The sequence below is a fragment of the Arachis stenosperma genome, chromosome 8 (genome assembly GCF_014773155.1).
Source record: "Arachis stenosperma cultivar V10309 chromosome 8, arast.V10309.gnm1.PFL2, whole genome shotgun sequence".
Taxonomy (NCBI): Eukaryota; Viridiplantae; Streptophyta; class Magnoliopsida; order Fabales; family Fabaceae; genus Arachis; species Arachis stenosperma.
The window spans coordinates 272970-297285 of NC_080384.1; the positions used below are offsets into that span (position 1 = coordinate 272970).

The following is a 24316-nucleotide window of genomic DNA, read 5'->3' on the forward strand; positions in this document are numbered from 1 at the left end:
CGACAACGTGGCATGCTGTTACGTCCACGTCAGAGCCACGACAGCTAACTCAGCATTTTTTGACGGGGCTAACGGACTGAGATTAATAGGGGAATAGATTTATCCATAATTTTAAAAAATCAGAAACATCATTATATTTTTCAATTATCAAGACAAAAATATCTTCTAAATCAAAAAAAGTCAGCAATCAATTTGTCATTTTTTCTAATAATAATAATAGTAGTAATAATAATAATAATAATATTTACACCGAAGGACAAGAAGCAAGTACTCACGCAGTAACAAGAGCGCAACGAAGAAGAAGAAGAAATAGCAATGGTTGATGGGAATGGTAGTAGTAAGGACCAGCAAAATGAAAAAGAAAAAGGAAATGAACGAAAAAGGTTCTTCGTGGCGGTTCATGTTGGCGCCGGTTACCACTCTCCTTCTAACGACAAACCCCTCAGGTCCGCCATGAACCGCGCTTGCATCGCCGCCTCTCAACTCCTTTCCGATGTAAGCACAAATTTTCATTTTCCGGTTCTCAATTTCGATTTTCAATTCCAATTTTAATTCCATTTTTTTATTATTTTAATTTGGTTGATATAGGGTTCAGGACAATGCATAGACGCTGTTGTGGCTGCCATTCAAGTCTTGGAGGTCCTCCACTTTATTTCTCTTGTTCCCTATGTTTATTCCTAGCGTAAAAATCAATCCTTTCTCCTTTTTATCTTTTTTTTTTCAGGTTTTGTAGAATTAATCCAGACTGCGTCCGTTTTAGCTTAGGATACTTTTAAAGAATTAAGAATTTCATAAAATTATGTTTTGAAAATTTTCAATCACATAGAAAGTTGAGCCGTAAAATGACCCCCCCCCCCCCTTTTTTTTTTCTCTCTTTTCCTCTATATGCTGAAACAAACTCCCCCTTAGTTAGAATTGATTTTAATGTAAAGTGATTTATGTTTGGTACTCTTTCACTTATGCCAAGATCAATTCTATAGGCAAGACTTGATTTTGAGAGATAGAAACCAAACATTTGTTCTAGCATAAGACACTACGTAGCGGAATATGACTTACATTTAGGATAAGATACTGTCGTTGTAAGCTTGTAATAATTGAAAGGAATTGATTTTGGGTACTTGTGTTGAAGGATGATCCAAGCACAAATGCAGGAAGGGGCTCTAATTTGACAGAAGATGGCGGCATTGAGTGTGATGCCAGTATCATGGATGGCAAATCTGGAGCTTTTGGTGCTGTTGGAGCTGTGCCAGGTACTTGCATGCTGTTGCATTACATGATAGATTCAAGAGTTTCAACATTCAAGAAATATTTTGCAAAATGGGAAAGTGAAAACAAATTTAGCACAACAAAGTCTGGGTAAAATGATAAATGATTACTTATCTGGGAAGGCTTATGTCTTTTGTTAATATATGCTTGCTTAGGCAAGAGTTTTGGAATTTGTTATTGTATGTCAAATTTTCTGTTAAGTTGTTTCTATGTATTTATTGCATTTACTATAGACCAGGTGTCCGAAATGCTATCCAAATTGCTGCTTTGTTGGCCAAAGAGCAAATGACTGGATCTCCACTTTTGGGCCGAATTCCACCAATGTAAATTACTACTTAACATCTCTTGCATCTGTGAGCAAAGGCTTTTCCATCACCTTGTCTCTGAATCCAAAATGGAATTGTTAAACGGATTTTAACAATAAATTTAAATCAGGCTACTTAAAAATGATCTAGAATACCGACCTTCATTCTTTACCGATTTACTTGTTAACTGGAACTCCGTATTCTTTTTTTTTTCCCCTCTAAAAACTTTTTCTGCTTGTGTATTTTTAACAAGTGCCTTTAGTGCACTGTTAGCATAACTTTTTAAAATTAAATTTACCTCATTAGGACTCACTGAAATGATAATCTCTATTGCCTAACATAAAGAAATTTGTAAATCTGCAGTTTCTTGGTGGGTGAAGGAGCTCGTTCATGGGCCAAGTCGAAGGGCATTGATTTGCCATCTAGTATAACGGAGGCCAATGAGGTCTTAGTTTCATATTATGATTTCACTTATGCTTGGAGCTTGTCACCAAATATTAAAACTTTAGAATGTATCATAACAGTGGCTGGTCACAGAAAGGGCTAAAGCACAATGGTCAAAATACAAATATATGATTGAAGCTGCAAGATCTAAAACAGAAGACTCTCCCAACAAATGTTCTGGGGTATGTGGAAGTACTGCAATGGCAGGTATATTGGAACACTTCGATGGTAAACAGTTCCCGTGGGGGGGAGCCTACATGCATATCAAATATCAAGCAATCTTATTCTGAAAAAAAAGAGAGAAGAAAAAAAGGAAAAGAAGAGAGATGGGTACTCGTCTGAGGAATAGTAAATAATTTGTCATAATTAAATATACCACTAATTATCCAACAGGTTAGTGGACGAGTTGGGTTAGCAGCAATGTACGGTTCAGGTTGTTGGGCATCATCAAAAGATCCCTTTGGATCTCCATTCAAGGTTGGCTGTTGCGTCTCAGGTGCAGGAGAGCACCTAATGAAAGGATTCGCAGCTAGGGAGTGCTGTGTTTCATTGTCACTGTATGGTTAATTCCTTGATTACTGTTTATATATATATATATATATATATAAGAAATAGGGAGAGAATCTTTATATGGATTATCGTCCAATTATAGAGGGTTTCTGTGCACTTCATTTATAGTGTCATTTTAGTGATATAGTTAACTTTTAGCATTATTCCTATCTTCTTCTTCCTCCTAACTAGGTACATTCTAGTAACAGTTGGTATCTTTCTAGTTTTAAACTTTACTTTCCCTCAGTTCACAGTCTGGTGCTGCCTCTGCTTGCGCCAAAGTCTTACGTGCAGTTGCTGAGGATAGCAATCAAAGTGGCATAGATAGCAATGATGGGATCTTGGTTGTGCAGTCGGATTTATCTACAATTGTGAGTCCCTTCAGCTCTCAGTTAATAATTATGTCTGAAGATTTTTTTAATTCAATTAAATAAAAAAAGAATTATTTCCAAACATACGCAAAAGTTGTAGAAGTTGCAACTATACACAACTTTATTATTTCGCAAATAGGATATTGCATTGAAAAATTAAACTGCATTCGCACCAGGGAGTTGCAAAATCAACATATTTCATACAACTATGAGCATTTTACATGAGGGACTTAGGAAAATTGAGTTTAATTTTTTTAACTTGTTCCGCTCATTTCGCATGTGCCCCCATGGGGTTTGAGTTTCACATAAAACTCAAGGACACTCTGCATGTCTGTGATGTGGTTTTAGCTTGAAAAAAATCAACATATTTCCCACTACCTTCATGTGAAATGTGGAACAAATGCGAAATAAGTTAACTCAATTTTCTCAAATCTCTTGTGCAAAATACAGTTTAATCTTTTAAACACAATACCCTGTTGCCAAAAATAATTAATCATTTTTGAAAATGAATAATTAATTATTTATTTAATTAAAAAAACCCTGGAGATCATCTGATCTTTTTATTTAAATGTTAATTTCTTTAGGATTTAGGAAAATCATCAAGGCTGAATGCTGTGGAAATGGCAGCTGCTTACACTTCCTTGTCCTTTGGGGTAGGGTATTTTGGAAGCTCTATGGAACGGCCCAAGGTAACATAGCTAAAATGATTTTGTGATTTTTCTTTAGAATACTTAATATCGTTAGTTTGATTGAATTTTAACTTGGTATATTAGAAATGGATGCTCATACTTCTAATTTAGCATGGTTATTAGACCCTTCAGCATCTTGTTTATCCTTGAGTTACAGAACCTCGTACTTTGAGCCAACACACATCTATTAATCTGTGTTTTTAGCTCAGTATGCGATTTAGAATGAGTGCAAAAAACGTTTATCTAGCTCTGCTAGCTTGATCCTCTTCTGAACTAACCTTTTGAAAAATGATGGTTTTTTTCCGTTGTGATATCTTGCAGGTTTCAATTCTTCGGAGTACAAAACAAAAGGGGAAGACTTCGGTTGATCAGTTTGGAGCACGAATAGATCTTTAAATGGATGATTATTGAGATCGCCAGTTAAATTTGGTCAAAGATGAAGAATTGGAATTCATATGGCACTTACATTAAAAACCCTTACAAAGATTTTCTCTTAAAATTTTGTCACTGCTATTTATTGTACCATGTATTGGTTGGGGACTGAAACTATGTTACAATGCTGCAAACGAACAGATCTTTAAGATTAGTTGAACCTCTTAACCTAACAGATGAAATATCCACTTTGGCACTTCTTAAAATGATGCTGCCATTGGTTCTGAAATATCTATCTTTTAGAATCTTAATTCGTTTGCCATGTTTGGTTACCTTTGTGAAAAGCACATCCGATCAAACTAAATAAACTGATAAACATGGAACAAAAGTGTTACTTGTACAACAATCTAAAGTTGCCTACAATGAACATATTTTAATTGGTAACTCATAAACTAATTAATCTCACAATAATAACAATAACAACAATAAAGAAAGAGTTAGATAACTTTTAGTTGTACAAATAGCGTTATTAAACATGAAAAGTGAAACATGGCAGCTGCTGCCTCTTTAAACTTCTTCCTTTTCCTTTTATTTTTGTGCTCGTTTATGTGCTGTCACATGATAAATTAAAATGAAGATGACTTGTCAACAAATGTATGGTGCTTCCTTTAAGACATTAAACAATCCAAGACATTACTGTTTCATGTCTGAAAACAGTCGCTACTAAAATATAACTTAGCATAGCAGAAAAAGCTCTTATCATGGATTCAAGAAAAATGGAACTGCAGTTAAGAGATTTAGAAGCATACAGAAGGTAAAGGACGCCATGAACCGAAGGATCACACTTGTTGTTCTGTGGAACTCTCAGGCAAATTAGCTTCGAAAGAAATGATTCCCACAGATTCACAAGCCTCCTTCTTGTTACGCACTCCGATAGCATCTTCATCCTGCATACTTCTGCTGTTATCTCAGCTCTGATTTGCTTTGCCACTGACTTCCCATCAATCACCTTAGCAGAAGCCTCTGTAGTAATGGCAGCTGCACATAATAAGACACATCAACAGAAGTGAACCTTTCCTGCCAAAACAATATTCAGTCAAAATATTTGCCACTCGGGCAAGACGTATTAGCATAGCTCAAGGAATAATCGTGTTATATTTGTGAGACTTGACAACAGTGGAATGCAACAAGTAACCAAAACATATTTTCTTCTATGTTTATAATTAAAAGAACAAATGAAACTTGATAATCATATCTCTCCTCTGCACCTAAGTGAGTCTAACATCTGAAATCATACCTACTTGAAATTCTTCACTCAAATCAGGAAAATGGACATCATAAATCAGCATTTACCACAACTTCTATTCACTATTGACTTATTGAGCAAGCAACTTGTTCAGTTGCTCTTGCTTCATGTTTAGGTGAAATTGTCATTTTGTCTTTCAATATATGTTTGACAAAATATTTTTAATAAAAGTAAAATTATTAGAAAAAGTAAACATATGTTTTCTTCCTGCAAAATTATAATTTTCATATTTTAGAATAGGATATTCAAAAATAAAATAAAATCTTTCAATATTGTATTTAAACATAAAGTTTTTCTAAAAAATAATTTACATCTAAAGGTAAAACAGCTTTTACTTCTTAACAACAAGTTTTAAGATCCTTTTACGCAAAACTTGGATGAAGGACCAACTTGGATGAAGGACCAAAGACCAATTTGGATGAAGGACCAAAACTTACGCAAAATCCTCCTAGTATATTTCAAGGCTTTTTTACTTAAATATCACTTATTTTAAATGTCCTCCTAGAGATAGAGGCTTTAAGTTCTATAATTTTTTTTGTCATCCTCTCTTAAGACTTTAAGTTCTTAAGTATTATTCCCAGGATCAGCTCTAAGCAAGCAGGACATTCAGCATAAACAGATATACAAATATAAATTTCTGTTCCACACTTCCTCTCAAGCACAAATTCATCAAGGAAAGAACAATGAGCTACAATATAAACTAAAATAGAAACAAGAGTACAAAGTTATTAAAAATAATAATAAATAAAACTCATTTGATTCAAGAACAATAAAAGAAAGAATTGTTATAATCAAATTTCATGGAATCGCTCTGTCATAATATTATTATCTGAAAGCAAAATTGTTAAACATTCTACAACAACATAGTGTTCCTACGAAACAACCACCATCATCTAAATAAATGTTCTCAAACAAAAATACCCATCAGTTTGGAATCTCCAAGACCCAGATAAAAAAAAATCACTTCTTTTTCTTGGGCTTGACATTCTTAGCATTGGATTGTTGTTCTCTGGTCTTGCGCTTCCTGGTGAGTGCAAACTCCCCGAATTTGTGACCAACTTTTCCCTCATTGATCTTGCAGCGAACGGTGGTTTTGCCATTGTAGATTCTGACAGTGGTATCCACAAATTCGGGCAAGATGGTGGATCTCCGAGACCAAATGGTCTTGTTCATGAGAAGGGTCTTGTTGTTTTTCATCTTGTGAAGGAATGCATCAATGAACGCTGGTTTGCGAGAGGCCGCGAGCGGCAGTGGCTTCTTCACAGCAGCATTGGGTGCACTGGTCAAGCTTTTGTCCGAGATCAATCCAATGAACTGCTTGTTGAGAGCCCTAAGCATCATTGTAGGCCTCATTTCTAGTCAAACACAAACAAAAGTAATACAAATAAATTGATTTTGAAGAATCATTAGACAAAATTTTAAACACTCCGTTTTCATTGCATTCATTCTCTAGTTCTAAAATCCACAGTTCCACACACTACTTACTACACTATTCATGTAAGAGTAAAACTCCAATTTAACTCCTAAGTTAAAATTTTCATCCATTACCAATCGAAAAGGGTGAGAAATTAGTTTTCCCTTACAAAACAGTTTTGGTCAAGTTCTAGATTAAGGTTTTACATGTTCAATTATCTTTGCTGATAATTAATTGCACAATCACGGCCATTCACGGGGAAGGGGAAAAAAAACAAAAAAGAAGAAAACAAACCTAAAAGAACAAAGATGAAACAACAGAAGGGAGTGAACTCGTAGTTTTTTACCTTGATTCGGAAGGCTAGTGTAGGATGTAAATAGAACTAGTAAATTATATACATTGACAACATAAAATTAATTTCATAAGTCTCACCTAAACTAATCACACATAATTGGCATAAATGTCTAACTCAAAGTCACAAGTAACACAACTATAATTTATACCTTACAAACAGATCCACAAACTAGAACAACACAAGCAACACAATAATTGAAGAACAAACAACAACTCAATAATTCAACAAAAGCACTTCAGCAATTCAGAGCACTATAAGTATATCATATGCCTAACAGAGCAGATTCACACAAAAGCAATTCAGCATATTTAGAACAACTACATATTCAGCGGATTTAGAAGAAAAAACAGCAGAGAGAGAGAGGCGAAAATGGAGCAAAGCCTAGGGTTCCTCTCTTCTTCTGCACCCGAAACTAACCGACCAACAGAGCAGAATATCAAAGAAGAAAAAGAAAGGAATTTGGGGAAACCGTAACGAAGGAACAAGACATTGAATAAGCAGAAAAGGAAGAGGAAGGATAGAGTGATATACCACTTACTTAACTGTTGAATAAGGATTTCGGCGGCGAAAATTGAGTGTTCCGATCAAATCATAGCGGCAAGCAAGTCCAGTTCTCACGGAAGCATTGAGTGATATACCACTTTTTCTAATAGTGAAAATCAAATTATATACCAAGATATTTATACATAAGGAAGGGCTAAATGTCTAATATACATACCCAATTTTTTTTTATAAATTTAAATTCTCTAAATTTTGAATTTTTATTTTAAAAAATAATAAAATTATATAACAAAAAAAATTTTATTTTTAAACTATCAATAGATAATTTTATCTCATAATTTATATGGTTATGAATTTGAATATAATAAAAAAAAGGATATAAGACAGTTTTTCAAAGCAAAAATTGTCGGAACAAATTTAAAAATTTACTCTATTTTAATCCTTAGGAAAGTTACATTTTAGTTTAATAAAATATTACAATAATTTATTTGTTTATTGAATAAATAAATTATTTTTACAAACTAAAATGATATCTCTTTAGAATTTTTTCAATTATAAAAAAATATATAATAATTTCTCCTAAAAATGTAAAACATATAATACTTATACCTTTATATTTCTTGAGACAGTTAAGTGTTTTTCTTTAATAATTTATAAGTATAATATCGATTTTTCATGTATTTTGTGGAATACGACATTAATATCACCTGTAAACATGAAATAGGTCATGTAAAATTGTAAATATAAAACTTACAATTTCGGTTATTTTGCTTTATTTATCTTAATGATAAATATCTATACATTCATGATTCATACTTGATTAGAACTAGATAGGAATGATACGAGCAATAAAAATAGGCCATCTTATACATGCTTTCCAAAACCCAAGGAGCATGAATAAAGAATTTCTGCCAAGACAAAGAAAGATGATGCATTTTCCATTCAAATAATAATATGCTCCTTCTGTACATAATAATGATAGAACATATAATCTTCTATACAATTTTTCAAAATTATTTTGTATCATTATTCCTTGTGTTTTGTGTATAGGGGTGGAATCTTCATATTGCCACTGTTCCATCAGAGACTTGGTTATCATCTGAGAAATCTGAGGATTGAGCTTTGGGTTTGCTCATAGTCATAGCTCTGTTGAATCCATATCCAAGAGAACTTCCACTTGCTTCACATAGCTGAAGAAATAGAAAAAAAGTAACATGAATCAATTAAAACATCAAGTATAAATACGAGTGAAAAAAAATGTAGATAGAGATTTTGCAATTTCTGAGGACTATGACAAGTCAATTGTGAATGGCTGGTAAGTGTTTAAAAGGAAGAAGTACTTCGGTGAGCTCGGCTAAATGGCGTGATCTGAATTCATTTATGATTGCTGCAATCTCTGTTGTTGGAAGTTTAGCCTGAAGATTACAAATGGTTAGAAAGCTAAGATTGCCCATCTCCATGCTATAACGTTGTGTCATGATGTCATTAACTTGAAAAATTACACAATGTAGAAACCTTTTCCGAGTATTTTCTTTTCAATTCTTTTTTTCTCTTGTTTTCAGTTTCAAAAGAAGCTTTAGTCCTCAGTAAGATGTGGCCAATCTCACTATGCATTAGAGAGTGAAAATATGCTCATACCATCAGTATGAAAAAATTTGACTTTGACCACAAACTGAATAATTTGAGGTAAAAAACAAACAAAAATTTCAGCCTGTGACATAAAGATTCATTAAGTTTTTCCCATTTTCTCTTTCTTTTTTCTCCCCCTCTATAGATAAGTGTCAACAAAATATTGGGACATACAAAGTTTATTCATAAGTTCAATAAATCTGCTCCAATGACATTACCTGAGCTAGCACTGCAGCTGCTAGTTGAAGACTTGGTTCTAAGGTCTCTGGGACAACCTACAAATGCATGTAATAGAGAGTTCAAATAGACAAAATTCAAGAAAATCATTTCTATAATAGCCAGTTGTACTGAAAACTAGTGCAGAACCTGTACATTACATAGGGTCATTTTTTTCCTTGTTAAACAGTATGGTAGGTTAGCTTGGAGCAACAATCCATTTTTCATCTTTTTTCCTGAACTATACCATGAGGAAATAATCCAAACAGAAGATAGAAGAGTATCAGAATATTACAGCAGTGGCTCCAGCCTTTTCTAAGTTCAATCCATGATCAACATCATGAGCACGGACGAAGGTCTTTACTTTCGGGAAGTGCTTGCTTAAAGCCCAAACTGTTCTATAATTTGCACCAGGAGAATCTAGAGTTACTGCAGCAGCGCTCGCCCTTTCAGCCCCGACCTTATGTAGGACCTTGTTATGCAGTACAAAGCATGTCGTCAGGGGTAATGGACATATATATATGATTGATTGATTTCAATTCTCAGGCACTGAGAAAGAAATACCTCTCGGCTACCAGCATCTCCGAAGTACACTGGGAGATCCAGGGCACGCCCAATTGCCACTCTATCACTGAGGAAATTAGCAAATATGAAAGAAAGGGCAGGTCATGTACTCGTTGTTTCCTATCTAAAAGTGTACATATGATATATCGTAGCTTATACTTCTTTGAAGAAAACTAAAGAAATGAATCTTTCTTCCTCATTTTGTTCAACAAGTATCAGCATTCTTTAACAAGAACTGTGTGCTCTCTAGAATTATGTATTGAGAAATACACAAAGAATCCAAGTATTATGAAGGAAATCAAAATTGAATTGTTTTCTACTAAACGATTAGTGCTTGTGTATGCCTGTAATTGTGTTTATTTTTCAACAGAAATGGCATTCATTAATAACAAAAACCACTAAATAATTACAAAATAATTTATCACAAAGAACTAAAGAAGCAACCAGAAAAATGATTGTAATTTCAGTTAGAGTTGAGTTACCTTCTGACGTCTAGCGCAACAAAAGGAATAAGTCGCTCGGAAAGAAGTTGTGCAATGATCTAAAAATAACAAGTAGGTAAAGCGTCAAACATATCATTGAAAATAAATTAAACCAATAAAGCAATAGATCACCTGGCCAACTCGTCCAAATCCACAAATAATGATATGATCTTGCAGATCGTCTGTCTATAAAAGAATTCCTCCAAAACAAAGTTAGCTACCAATTTTTAAAGACAAATCTAAACAAAAAATAATGAATGACGAATAGCATCCCAAAAATGGATACAAAGTGGAATAACATCCGACCCAATATGATCTAACTAAATTAAATAAAACGTAATAGATGCTAAACAAATATGATCTAGCCAAATAAATTTTCTACAACCACAAATGCAGGAGGCACTACAAAAGAATCTCCTAATTAAACTAAATACAGGCAAAAAAAGAGTTAACCAGGAAGAAAGCCCAACAATGGATACTGGTAAAGCTATAAATTTATAACCATTTGCAGTTAATAAAGTCAGTTTCAGCCACTCATACAAACAATCTTACCTCACTTTCTACAGGTAATAAACTTCTGACATCATGTAGCTCAAAACGGGAAGCAATCAGCTGTCCTCCTTCAGCTAGCCATGGTGTGAGGGCCATTGAAATTCCCACAAGAAGAAACAGCAGAGAGGACATCTGGGAAGACATTATGCCCTGAAGCAGTGTCAATGAGAAATATTATTTTATATCCAATTGAATTTCTAGTTGTAAGGAAACAAAATCTTGCCACTTTTTATAAACTGGTATGCATTCAGATTTTGTTATTTCTTAAGGTCACTCTTCTTGGGATATAAATAAATAAAGCATAGGTTATTTAAGTTTGCAACCTATCAGAATTTTTAGAATGAGCTATTTTAAATGAATGTTGTCTGTAAACCAGAGAATTCTTGACAGAATAATGTTTCAGGAACAAAACCTGATTAACAGCTTCACCAAAGGCCACAAATGCAAATTCTCCCCCAGGAGCAAGAAGGAGGCCAACTCTTATGGCATTAATGAGTGAAATACCGAAAATTCTACCAATCACAGTAATCAACAGTGTCTTGCCACATAGCAAGAGTGCCAGCGTCCCCATAATGACTTTAAATTTTGAAACAAGAAGTTTTGGATCAATTGACATTCCAACCTGAAAATCACAAAAACTACTTTGCATTAATTGCATAATTTAAGCTGGTTTATTCGAAAAATCACACCTCAAGATGATTAGATGGCCATTACTTGTACAAGATCTCCATAAGAATTATGAGTAATTGACCATCTGATTAACAAATCATAATATGGCTATTTGTTTGCTGATAGATAAACAATACAACTAATGAACGTGTGAATACTAGTATTAGAGAACCTACCGTCATAAAGAACAGACCTAACAGAAGACCACGATATGGAGCAATGTCAGATTCCACTTGTAAGGAAAATTCAGTTTCTGCTAGTAGTAAACCAGCCAAAAATGCTCCTAGTGCCATGGAAAGCCCTGCCTGTTTAAGAACAACATAAGAAGTAAAATAACATCAATGGACATAACAAAAAAGAAAATGGTCAAACCTTGTTTTTGTCTCAAAAGTCAAAAGAAAGGAATACAAGGAAAAGAATAGGTTCAAACACCTACCCTGGCTGTGAGAAGACTTGTCCCAAGAATAACAAAGAGTGTATTGGCGGAAAATATTTCTGCATTTTGATTTTCTGCAATCTGCCTATATATTGGTCGAAGTAGCTGTACAAAGAAGGGTGGGAAACATTACAAAGTAAAACAATTGAAGGACAAAAATAATAGGACTCCGCATACATCACACACCTCAATTCTGAATATCACTTACCAATCGTCCACCTGCAATAATGACAGTGATGGCAACTGCTGCCTTAACAGCAGCCAGACCAAGAGCTTCAGCAATAGCTTGAAAACCAACCTGGCAATGGAGATTGCTTATTTCTTTTTAAGATAAAATAGGCAGAACAGCAACATATATATGGTGAATAATGACGAAAATGACAGAAGTATGGTAAGTCATTGACTTCCAGTCCAGCGTTCAGCATGAACCAACTTCAATTGGAAAGAGATAAACGTGTCTTAAACCATTCAATGCATACATTGATACGTAGTAAAAAATAAACTGAAAGAGAATTATCCAATTAAATGCAAGTCCTCTAAAACATCAAGGATTCCGAGTGAAGAAAAGATTCACCCATGACATTTATCATTAAGTAATGTTTTGAAATTTTTATCTTTGACTCCCATGTCCTCGTATTCTTTTATGGACATAAAATTATTTTTTTATAGTAGTTCATAGTCTAACTATAACCTATCTGATACATATATATTGAGATAAGGAATGCTAGAAAATGTTACCCCTCCTTTAGATGAATTAGGTGAAATAAGAGGTATGAGAATTAGCAAGACCACAACCGCCAAGTCCTGAAAAGAAATAAAGAAATCAATTTATTGCAATAACGAATGCAGTCAAGAGCTAATAATGAACAATCAATTTCAGAAACTGCATATTGACTGAATATCAACCAGCTACAAACTATAGGACGATAATTGGGGATATAAGCAGAACTATACTATATGGTAAATGTTAGATTATAATGTTTTTGTTACTTCAATCCACAAGAATCGTTAGTATCCAGAAAGATGGGTAGATGGGTAGGGTACAAAGTAACCTGAAAAAGTAACACAGAAAATGTGGCTCGTCCATGGCGTGATGTGCTCTCACCTCTCTCCTGTAATACCTGCAAAACAGTTCACTGGAATTGTTGTAGCATGGCAAACTCAGCAGACATGAAAACAGAAGTATAAAAAGGATAGAACACAGCTTGACTGTCATGCTTAATATTTAAACTCGTAGAATCTTTCCAACGGGAGCATATGTTCCAACTTGAGGAATCAAGCTTTATAAAATAGTATTTACCATAACTTCAGTTATTAGCAGATGCAGGATAATTTTAAAGCTACTATGTCCAGAAAAAGAAGGTATAAGTTTAGAAAATCTGGAATAAATAGAAGCACAAGAACTGGTCTGATAATTTACTTGCAGAACAACAGCGGTTGATGATAATGCGAGGCCATTCCCAATGACAATAGCAGCAGGGCCTGCTTGACCACAAACATAATGAGCCACTAGGCCAACAACAACAGCAGTCACCAAAACCTGCATTTGTTCACAAAAGCTAAGGATTGCTGGCTAATATGTTACAAAGAACCCAAGGAAAAACAAAAGATAAAAAGAAAGAAGAGAGAAGGAAAATGGAGTTTCCCATTACCTGAGCTGAGCCTAATCCAAAGACATATTTCTTCATTGAACTAAGCCTTTCAAAAGAGAGCTAAATAAAACAGTTCACAGCTTCAGTTTACTATTGGTTATAAAGATGACCAAAACTAAGGTAGACGAACAACTTAAAGGAAACTCCACCTCAAGGCCAATATTGAATAACAAGAAAACAACTCCAAATTCAGCTATTGCTTTCGTCCCATGAACATGACGAATGATGGACAGACCATAGGGCCCAATAAGGATACCAGCAGCCAAGTAACCAAGAACGGGACTGCCTAAACAATATGTTAGACAATCAATTTTGTTATAATTTTACCGACTCAGTTTAACATTTTGAAAAGAAAATCAGTTACCTCCAGGGATTTTCTGAAACACTGGCACAAAAATAACACTAGCAAGTAATAACCAAAGCATATCAAAAAGGGATGCTTCCTCCTCATCCACCTGAATAAATATCATGGCATTCAGTTAGACATAGCAAATACAGCAGAAGAATAAATGTAGTAAAGGTGGGAAACATGAGAAGAAACATACCTCTTGATCAGGTAATGATGCAATAATATTCTTGATCCTCGTGGGGAGATTCTGAAGCTGTCTAACCAAAGGTTTTGCACTTGTGGAAACTTCTTCAGCAGTGGTTGTAATTACTTCTGGTTGCTGAAGTAATTGCGCACTCCTCTCTGCTCTGTTTGCATAGAAGGCAATCCTGCAAGGGAATTACACCATTCTTGAATACCAAAGGAATCTTCATGATGAATATTAGGCTGAGATAGCACAATATAATCATCCTTAAAATTGACAGAACAACTCATGAAGTAAGAACAACTGCAACAAAAAAGGAAACTAGATGTAGATAGATCATACACACCCTCCAAGTAACAATATCCCAATAACTAGCTTGGGTAACAGCTTCCGTGCTGACTCCACGAAACTTTGGAAAAATGATTCTGGTGTATAATCATCACCTTCGATAGTAAAAGAGAAGAATGATGCAGGAAAAAATCTGGAAGACTTATTCAACAATGCCTTGGGAACAAGTGGTGGATTGTCTCTTACATCTTTGTGTGTTTCCTGTTTTTTCATTTGAACTGAATTCATTATTTTCTCTACTTCAACTTCAGCTTCTTTAGATGGGTCTAAGACTAACTGTCCATTTTCATGATCACTCAGATAATCAGACTGTGCCGTATCTTCAATAACTTGGCTGGTTTTATCAGAAAACTTGTCTGATGATTGCTTGCCAAGCAAAGTTTCATTGTCAATTTGGGAATCTGTGTCTGTATCAACAGTGTCATCGCCAGAAACATTTTGAACCACCTCCTCCTTAGGATCGTCCAAAACCTCTTGTTCTTGTAGAGTGATACCAGAGTCAGCAATAACGCTAGAGGCAGACTTATCTGCTTTTGATAATGCAATCTCTGCATCATTTACGACTTGTGCAGCCTTAAGTTCATCAGCAACAGCTTGCTCAGCTAAAAGCATTATGTTTGTGACGTCCTCCTCGGCTTTTACTGCATTCGTCTGGGCCTTTTCCGCAATTTCATGCAACTTGTTCACTTCATTCTGCAAATCCTCCTTTCTTTTTTGCAAGCACCTTAGCTCTGTCTCGCAATTCGCTAAATTTGACTGACACTCCTTGATATCTTCTTGAGCAACCACAAGCAATTGCTCCTCTTCCAATATATCTTCATCGCCATTACTCTCTTTGGCACCTTGTGACCGAGGATCATAAGTTCCTTTTACAACCTCCAAAGACTCCATGGCTACTTGAAGCCTAGCCTCGGCAAAAGAAAGAGCCATAGTCGCTTTCTGAACAGCTTCCTTGGCAACAAATTCTTCACCCACAATTTCCTGGATGATATCAAGAGTAGAATTAACATCATTCCATGCTCTTGATGCTTCATCCTGAAAGGAAATCGCACTCTCCGATATCTTCTTGACCCTCTCCTCATACATGGCACTATTATGCCTAGCAACTTCGAGTTCCTTCAAGGCCTTTTGCAACAGTTCTTTCAATTCATCCACTGTCTGTACCTCTTGCTTTATTTCACCCCCAATTGTTCTTTCCTCTTCCAATGGTTCACTCGATGCAGCTCCTGAAATGGAACCCAAATCAGAACTCACCTTGTTTGGACCACCTCCAGCATTATCAATATTCCGGCCATTGCCATTAATATATGCTAAAGAATCATCATCACCCTGGCACCTAGACAAAAATCCCCTACCTCCCACAACGCGAAAATTAGAACTGTTGCCACAAAGTTTCCCTATTCTCTTCACATTTGAAAAGTTGAACTCTCCTACACAAGCCAATCTTGAATTACTCCTCCAACTACTACTACTACTACATGCAGCAGCAATACCAATCTTGTTCATGCCGCTAAACCGCGCTTTCAGGATAGTTCTTGAGTTCCCGAGAAAAGCACAACCAAAACCCTTCCCACCGAAAGCAATGCAAGAATCGAAACGATCCACCACCATGTTTGAGGGCGGCAAGCTACAACCTATATCCATGTTCCTCTAAAAACTTCAACACATTTCAAAATTCAAACTCAAATTTTTAAACTATTTTCCTTCTACTAAAAAAATTGCCTGAAAAGAATTTCAGAGAATAGAATCAGAGAATCAAACTAGGACTACTTCATTTTCCACATTCATCTATGACTAAAAGAAAAAGAGCAGTTTTTGGTTAAATTACCGGGAAATTTGAAATGGATATGGAGCTTTTGAGCTGAAAACTGAATATGCATGCATTCAATATCAACTTTCAAGTATAGCGATGGTTAATTGGTTATATTAATAATTTAAAGAGATATATTTGTGTTTGGAAGCTAAGAAAATGAAATTTCTGAGCTGAGAAAATGTGTTGCTTGTAATGAAATTTCTAAGCCAATGGATATTCATTACGTGTTTCGTTTTCCCCTCGCAGTTTCCGCGCGTGGATAACAACGTCCAATTATATCCTTGACCTTGTTCAATAAGGATAAGCTCAGACTTTTTCCTAAAACAAATAATAATAATCATAATAAGATGAAAGACTTCCGTGAAGTTAATAACTAAGAGTTATTAGATGATTTAATTGATTTGATTAAATTTTTATCTAATGATTCTCAACTATCAATTTTACATAAAATTGACTGTATCTGAATTTTTATCTCGTAATAATCCTTTTTAGTTTCTTGGTTTATATGAACTTTTCCTCACTGACCAAAGAAAAAGTAACATTATTCAACGACCACATAACTTAATTTTATATGATGAATTATGAATATGCAATAATTTCTTATCTTGACACCTTTCTTTTGGCATTCAGAATTATTTTTTCACAAAAAAAAAATTGAACTAAATGTGAGCGCGTGATGTTAGTCTTAATGCCTTTACGTTATTTTAGGACTTGACATGATAATGAATGGATACCGAAATTGCGAACAAAAATATCCAAACCCGAAATTTGTCTTGATTAGAGTTCTATTCACAATGTGCTTGTGTATATTCCTTTTCTTTCATTGGATTTTTGAAATCACAATACATGATATTTTTTCAGTTTCTTTGTGTTTCTCATGATCATGTTTTTCATATATTTATAAAGACGACGTATAAAATAATCTTAATTTAGAAAGAGTCATCACTAATAACTTTCAAAAGATTTTAATGCATTATTTCATATATTAAAAGTGTGTGAAAATTTGAAATTGTTAATAGTTTTTTTAGAATTTTTATTGGCAAATGTTCTAAGGGCATTAGTTAATAAGATACTCTATTTTTTATTTCTAATTTTTATATGTTTCTTTTTTAAAATAAACATTATGAAAACTTAAAATTTTTTTAATTTTTTGATACACAATATTAATGCCCTTAGAGCATGTATGGTTAGCTAAGTGCTTGTTTCGGTAAAAAAGAATGGCACCTTCCAAAGTCATTTAGCAGCGGGAGTTATTGGAGATGGACTTTGTCGGTCAGTAGATAATTTTTTATCAACATGATATAGCATTTTGTATATTGTCAGAGGATGTTTGAATCATCAGTATCAAGTGACATACGCTCTCGAAGTCATGTAAATTTTAGTGAGAAAGTCTCTCTATTTTGGGCTCCCTGTTGCTATATTGTAGGAGGTCTGCCACCAAATAAACGTTCAATCAACTCTCAAATTCTGGTCCGGTACCAAGTATGAAAGTAATGAAAGCACCCACTAACAAATTTTTCGTTAGCACATAGCTCGAGATGGTAGGCAGCGTTTTGGAGGATGATCGTGCATTCACTCTACAGCATGTAAAAGGTGTGGATTTTTAGACGTCAACACTTCATAAATGTTGTGGGAGTGGATCCTCTCCAGTGAGAAAAAAATTGGATGGTATCCAGTGTTCAATCTAACCATTCATTGCTCTCTCTCTTATTTATTTCTGGTCCCACTCATAGAATCAAAAATGATAGATCACACTGGATTCTATCAATTGTTAAAAAAACTGGAGAGGATCTTTTTCCAAATGTTGTGATCATAGAATTATCGAAGACGAAGTCCCTCAGTGTCACGGTGTCGTCAAATCCAGTCTCCCTCAGGTAAGAGAGAATGGCATCCGGTGGTGGAACGGAATTTGTGACTAACTTTCCTGGACAGAAATAAGCGATCCCTTTAGTAAACAATAAAAAATCTAAATCAGGAGTGTGTCAACCTATAAAGTTATAAAAATTTCAATTTACATAATACTACCAACAGACGTTTACATAAGAACTTAAATTGAATTATAAAATTAAATTAACAAATAACTAGACATACATCTATATTGTAAAATCATTTAAATAAACCAGTTACTTAAGAAATAAATAACAAAATTAATAAATGTCTATATAATTAAATCTAAATAAAAATGTCTAAATAAAAAATTCGTAACTAAATTAGCAAACGTTTATGTAATTTAAAGTAAATAAACATAACCACTTAAACAAATAACAACAAATTTCATTTCTCATCTAATTCATAAAGTAGATTACGTAAAAAAATTTACTAAAATAAGAAACAATACTACACCATCAACTTAGTAACTTAATCTAAGTTATAACAACTTTAAATTAAAAATTCAGGGATTTTTATCTTGACCAAATACAAACCTCTACATATTCGGACGTAATTAAGTTTACTAATAATTTTTAATAACCCTTTTTTTTATAACTAAAGTCGTTAAAAAAAATTAGTAACCTACATCAAAGGAAAACAAACCGAAATAAATATTTAACTACTAAATCCATATCAAAGTATGCCTAACATCACACCGGATCGTTCAAACCATTCCGAACAATATATTCCTACGCCTAATATTTATTGCACAGTATTTCTATAAAAGTACCCACACTATGGCAACACATTTCATGTTTAATATAAACAATTAAACGAAAAACAAGACCAACCTCAAAGTCGGTTGTCCTGATAATGTGCCACCTTGCGTTCAGTCTATTCATATCCGCATCATGCTGATCAGCGCGTGTCATAATCTTGAAATAAGTCATAAATTTGATTAGAGAATGGTAAAAAGGGGAGAAAAATTCAGGAAACATACGGTTTAAGATTTTTCTTTGCTCTGTGAACGAAACTCCTATATATAAGCACGTTTGGTCTTATTTCGTTTACCGTATAAACGAAATAATACTCTACGTATTTGATTTACACTGTAAATAAAATAAGTTTATTACACAACATATGTAAACATCATACGGCCACCATATTTTCAGTCTTATTTTGTTTATAATGTAAACAAAATATGTGAAGTATTATTTCTTTTACACTGAAATAAGACGTATTTTTGTAAAAGAATTAAAAAAATATTTATTTCGATAAATAAAATATTTATTTAATTTATTTAAAAAAATCCTCAATTTTACGACTGACCTAACTATTGATAAATTAATCAAGCATGAAATTTGAACAAAAATAATTTAATTATTACTGATGGTTTCATTGTTGAAAAAATAATTTGAATTTTTAAAAAATAAAAATCAAATTAAATTTGTTATCGAGTATTGACACAAATGTAAGTAACATATTTAAAAAATTAAATTTAAAATTTAATAATTTAGTTATAAACAATTTGACACTTTAATTTCAGTAAAGTTATTTAAATTTAAGAGTTTATCTAACTTATATCTTAAAAGTGCATATTAATAAGAGGATAAATTAAGATTTTTTTAAATACAAAAAAATCAAGTTTTCAATATATTTATTAATGACAGTTTTATCGTGAATAACTTGTTTACAAATTTATTTTTAAAATTTAACCATTAACATTGGCATTGGTTCAATTCGTGCTAAAATTTATCAAGCTGTCAATAAAAATGACTTGTTAAACAAAATTTTTTATTTCAACGATCAATCACATGATATGTTAACGATTTGGTTGTCGCTGATAGACCAACTAAAAATCAGCCATCAATATAATGATAATGTAAAACTTTGTGGTAGTATCTCTTTTTTATATATTATAATTATAAATAGATAGATAAATAGATGAGTATTTATTGGTATAAAAGTTGATACGTCAGACAATTCGACCATGGTGAAGCCAAAAACATCGATCGATCCGTGAGAAAGTTGAAGTATTGTGCAGGTCGAAATAATATGACACAAGGATTAATCTACATTGAAAGTTTCGACTTATCATAAAAACTTGAGCATAAAGAAGTGGAATGCCAATTATAAGATGGGTCGAGTCAGAAGTCTCTAAAGTCGAAATGTGTTAATTGCACGTGACTTTATCCAGAAGTGGTATAGAAAACATGGGACTTAGAAACCTAGGTAAGAGAAGACGTGGAATATCAGACTTGGCAGTCAAGATTCTTCATAGTCAAGACAAGGTCGTGAGTCATAAAGATCCCGAGAAAAAAGAAAAAGCTAGATCGTGTCAAGGAAGAAACATTTTACAGTTCACTTCTTATGATCTATAAATAAGAGAAGTTCAAAACAATTCAACGACTTCAATCAGAATACTTCACAATCACACTAAAATTATGCAAAAATCTAAGTCATACTGACGTAAAAAAAATCATAAAATTCCAATACAAGTAAGTGTCTGGAATCAATTTTCTGTTGTTTATTTTTATTTTTTTCTTTTATTTTTCCTTTTATTTCTAATTTATTTGATTGCTTTTGTTGTCTTTTCAAGTACTTTAATTTTTTATTTATTTTAAACTTCAAATTATTAACTGTTTTATTTACAATTTTTATTTGTTATTTTGTTATTTTTATCTTTACGATTATTTTATCTTGATTCTTTTTTTTATAGAGCATTTTTCTTTATTTTAATTTTGACTATCGTTTTTTTTGAATTTTATTTACTTTTTCACATTTTCATTTATTCGCATTTCATACATTTTATTCATTTTGGTATAAACATTAAGTAATTTTTGGATTGAATCCACTTTTTTTTAAGTGAGTCGAATATGCTCTCCAAACTAAAATATTAATACAAGTTTGATTCGACACTTTGTCGAAGTCACAAAAAATAAAGTGTAACAGTATTATTTTGAGAAAAGATCTTTGTACATATTTAATAACTATGGTAATTTTATGTGGGTTTGAATAATATGAAACTAAATGAGTATATGAATCATCTATTACTTAAACAAGTGATATAGTTTGAGATTAGCAAAATCAAATTTGTATAAGATATATAACAATCGTACTAGGTGTTAAAAAAAATCAACTATCAATTAAATTTCTATTACCTGATTCCCCTGAAATAAATTTTACAATGTGATTACCCTTTTAGTATTATTATATAAATCGTCTTAGGGTGCATAGGGTTATATAAAACGTGAATCATCTCAGCCTAGGACGATTAATGCATGAACTTGTAAGACAAATTAAGCGTAAATCATGCCAAGGTCTCTAGGATTATAAGGAGACTATAAATCATCCCATGATAGTAGGTTTCATGTGTTCATGGGCTAAACCTCATTGGGCTGCCACGATTTATGCCCTATTGAGACCCTCTTCAGCTTGGCGCGATTTATGTGCTGGTTCGTAACACTAACTGGGCTGGGACGATTTATGCCCAAGTTAGTAACCCTAAGGAGGTAAGAACGATTTACACAGGCAGAAACTCTATAAATGAAGGAGTTTTAAACAGATGAAACACACGGGACATTTGTTAAGGGTGTGAGAGATGGCGGAGAGTATTTTCTTGTTAGTGCATCACCGGAAAAGAATTGATGAAAACACAAGTGAGGGTGTAACTTTTTCTAGCAAAAAGCAGATAAGTGTGTTTATAACTCCGTCAACGACGTTGATGGATTTGCACAGTAGTATATTAGAGAAGGCTGGTAATTGTGGTAAAAACACGTGAAGCAATTATTTTTTCGTATTCCGATATCATTGAAGCAAGGTTATATTAAGTTTGGGAAGTACGCGATGTTGGGTGATGACGACATGCGAGTTATATTTCACAGTCAAGCAAGATTTTCCGACTTAGGTGCGCTGGAGTTGTTTGCCAGAATGGTTGACGTAGAGGGCAGCAGCAGGGGATCTGCTCCAAATATGCCCACTGGCGTCATAGAAGGGACTTCCACCGCCATTCCAATAGGGCAACCGGCGACTCCACTTGTTTTAACCCCGTCTTTTGCTGCTGATTTACCTGTCCCGGGTGATGACTTAGGTGATGGGCGTAGCTTCGGCCAGCTTGCAGCTGCGATCGGATATGCACCTGTAGTGGATGGTGCACCCGCATTCATGGAGGTAAGAGAGAGAGATCCGTTTGCGGAGGCTATAGGTGATGATGGATTAGATTCGGAGCCACCAATTATCGGTGACGAGAGCGACGGCGAAGAGGACACCGCAGTTGCCGGGGGAGCTCAAACCCATGGTAGCAGTGGTACACAACAGTACCCTCGACACTTCACCACATTGGACCTTGAAGCAATGAACCAGGCCGCTAATGTAGACCAGCATCACCATGTGATTCACGGAGAAAGGCCTAGCGTGATTTAACACCGACGAGTTTGAGGTCGGGCAACGGTTTGAAACAAAAGAGGAAGCTGTACTGACAATTAAGAGTTATAATATTCGGCGTGGTGTAGAGTATAAAGTGTTTGGGTCCGACCAGTTGAAGTATCATGGGAAGTGTGTCCAGTTCGGGAATGGTTGTAACTGGCTGATCCATGTCACTATGAGGCAGAGGAAAGGCTACTGGAAAGTCAGAAAGTACAATGGACCACACACGTGTCTAGCAACCGAGATATCGACGGATCACAGGCAGCTCGATTACCATGTCATATGTGCCTCGATTATATCGTTGTGATGGCTGATGCATCGGTCTCGGTTAAGGTGTTACAGAATGCGGTGTCTTCGAAGTTTGGGTTCAAGCCGAGCTACAGGAAGGTTTGGATGGGCAAGCAGAAGGAAATTACTCAGATATATGGAGATTGGGAGGAGTCTTACAACCACATACCACGGTGGATCATCGGGGTTTAGTTGTATATGCCGGGTACTATTGCGCTTTTGCGCACTTTGCCAGTGAGGATAGGTAATACCGTAGATGCGTCAACGGTTTTCTTTCATTGACTATTTTGGACGTTTCCTCCATGCATTGAGGCATTTAAGTATTGCAAGCCACTGATATCCATCAACGGGACCCATTTGTATAGGAAGTATGGCGGCACTCTTCTAATGGCTATTGCTCAAAATGGAAACTTGAAATATTCAGCAGACGGATGGAGGTCTGGAACCAACTGAAATGAAAGCACGCTCTGATGTTTCTCATCCCAATACTGATGCCATGTGGCGAATACCTCAGGAAACCACCTAGTGGGTCCTCTGCCATCCTTTGATAACAAGAAGTCAATGTTGATGGCTGGCTCTGGGATGTGCTGAACTCCCCCGAGCTGGGATAAAACCCTATCAACTTGATGCCACTCTATTGACGCAAAGTATATCAACGTAGTGGTCGACTTCCATAAAAGCGTGTGGTCAGGCCGGAGTATGTCAGGATGGACTACTTGGATCACCTCAAGACTGCTGTATGGCATCCAAATGAACTGCAACATGGAAATCAGTCAACATTACCAACCGAGTATATGAAAACAAAAATGCAGAAAATAGCATTATAGACTTTCAAACTTACATCATCGCCAGTCATCCTATCTAATCTGTGTCGGGTAGCAATCACACGGGGTCCCTTCTCATCTGACGACGGAAGAAACCGACCCCACCTGCTCCATTACAAAGCGACCAGAAGTGAGCTTATAAAATATGATACAAACATGTTCATAACAATGATTATGCATCAAAATGGTATACCTCGCAGCAAGCGGCCAGAGAATAGCATCAAACCCTCTAGGCCTGAATGCCGGAAAACGCCAAAAAATCCAAGACTGTAGTAGTGACAGCGGTCCAGCGAGGTTCTTTACATTCCGATTTGCAACCCTGCAGAGACACCTGTACAACCAAGACAAAGTGGCCGAACCCTAGCTGTACTTGCCGAGTCCATCAAGGTCAGCAACATAGGGGAGCCATTGTAAGTGTACCCTGGCACCAGACTTATCCGTGAA

At 34.7% G+C, this 24316-nt stretch overlaps 4 protein-coding genes across 5 annotated transcripts; 2 read left to right on the forward strand and 2 right to left on the reverse strand.

The window, feature by feature from the left end:
• Positions 1 to 255: 255 nt before the first annotated feature.
• LOC130943835 (putative threonine aspartase) lies at positions 256 to 4307 on the forward strand. Its single transcript, XM_057871873.1, is given in 10 exon segments — positions 256 to 495; positions 589 to 639; positions 1130 to 1250; positions 1505 to 1589; positions 1935 to 2016; positions 2096 to 2243; positions 2359 to 2572; positions 2812 to 2935; positions 3520 to 3624; positions 3946 to 4307. Coding segments are annotated over 10 exon segments (1185 nt in total). The 5' UTR covers positions 256 to 315; the 3' UTR covers positions 4021 to 4307.
• A 1791-nt stretch (positions 4308 to 6098) lies between these two features.
• LOC130944048 (ribosomal protein S19, mitochondrial-like) lies at positions 6099 to 7834 on the reverse strand. 2 transcript variants are annotated; one of them, XM_057872173.1, is made up of 2 exons: positions 7603 to 7834; positions 6099 to 6657 (listed from the first exon to the last, which is right to left on the reverse strand). In XM_057872173.1, the coding sequence occupies exon 2, from the start codon at positions 6653 to 6655 to the stop codon at positions 6263 to 6265; it is 393 nt and encodes a 130-aa protein (XP_057728156.1). In that variant the 5' UTR covers positions 6656 to 6657; positions 7603 to 7834; the 3' UTR covers positions 6099 to 6262. The 2 variants fall into 2 exon arrangements, with proteins under 2 accessions (XP_057728156.1, XP_057728155.1); XM_057872172.1 differs by having other exon boundaries at positions 7610 to 7781.
• A 507-nt stretch (positions 7835 to 8341) lies between these two features.
• LOC130944177 (K(+) efflux antiporter 2, chloroplastic-like) lies at positions 8342 to 16649 on the reverse strand. Its single transcript, XM_057872366.1, has 21 exons — positions 16482 to 16649; positions 14652 to 16287; positions 14318 to 14489; positions 14137 to 14227; positions 13922 to 14058; positions 13773 to 13832; positions 13541 to 13660; positions 13173 to 13241; positions 12859 to 12924; positions 12329 to 12418; positions 12121 to 12225; positions 11861 to 11989; positions 11428 to 11637; positions 11016 to 11165; positions 10596 to 10649; positions 10464 to 10522; positions 9982 to 10048; positions 9713 to 9889; positions 9420 to 9476; positions 8913 to 8987; positions 8342 to 8762 (listed from the first exon to the last, which is right to left on the reverse strand). Exons 1-21 carry the CDS (start codon positions 16531 to 16533, stop codon positions 8634 to 8636), a joined length of 3705 nt encoding a protein of 1234 aa, XP_057728349.1. The 5' UTR covers positions 16534 to 16649; the 3' UTR covers positions 8342 to 8633.
• A 5532-nt stretch (positions 16650 to 22181) lies between these two features.
• On the forward strand, positions 22182 to 23240 carry LOC130944387 (uncharacterized). Its single transcript, XM_057872698.1, has 2 exons — positions 22182 to 22748; positions 22941 to 23240. The coding sequence occupies exons 1-2, from the start codon at positions 22182 to 22184 to the stop codon at positions 23238 to 23240; spliced, it is 867 nt and encodes a 288-aa protein (XP_057728681.1).
• Positions 23241 to 24316: the final 1076 nt, after the last annotated feature.

Bases quoted from the DNA above. Each gene is read 5' to 3' on its own strand.
- LOC130944048 (XM_057872173.1), bottom strand. From the start codon at position 6,655: ATGAGGCCTACAATGATGCTTAGGGCTCTCAACAAGCAGTTCATTGGA.
- LOC130944177 (XM_057872366.1), bottom strand. From the start codon at position 16,533: ATGCATATTCAGTTTTCAGCTCAAAAGCTCCATATCCATTTCAAATTT. The intron at 10,523-10,595 runs GTGATCTATTGC...TGTTATTTTTAG, and splicing joins GATTTGGACGAGTTGGCCAG to ATCATTGCACAACTTCTTTC. The intron at 8,763-8,912 runs GTACTTCTTCCT...CTATTTCTTCAG, and splicing joins ATTTAGCCGAGCTCACCGAA to CTATGTGAAGCAAGTGGAAG.
- LOC130944387 (XM_057872698.1), top strand. From the start codon at position 22,182: ATGTTGGGTGATGACGACATGCGAGTTATATTTCACAGTCAAGCAAGA. The intron at 22,749-22,940 runs GTGATTTAACAC...TGTCACTATGAG, and splicing joins TTCACGGAGAAAGGCCTAGC to GCAGAGGAAAGGCTACTGGA.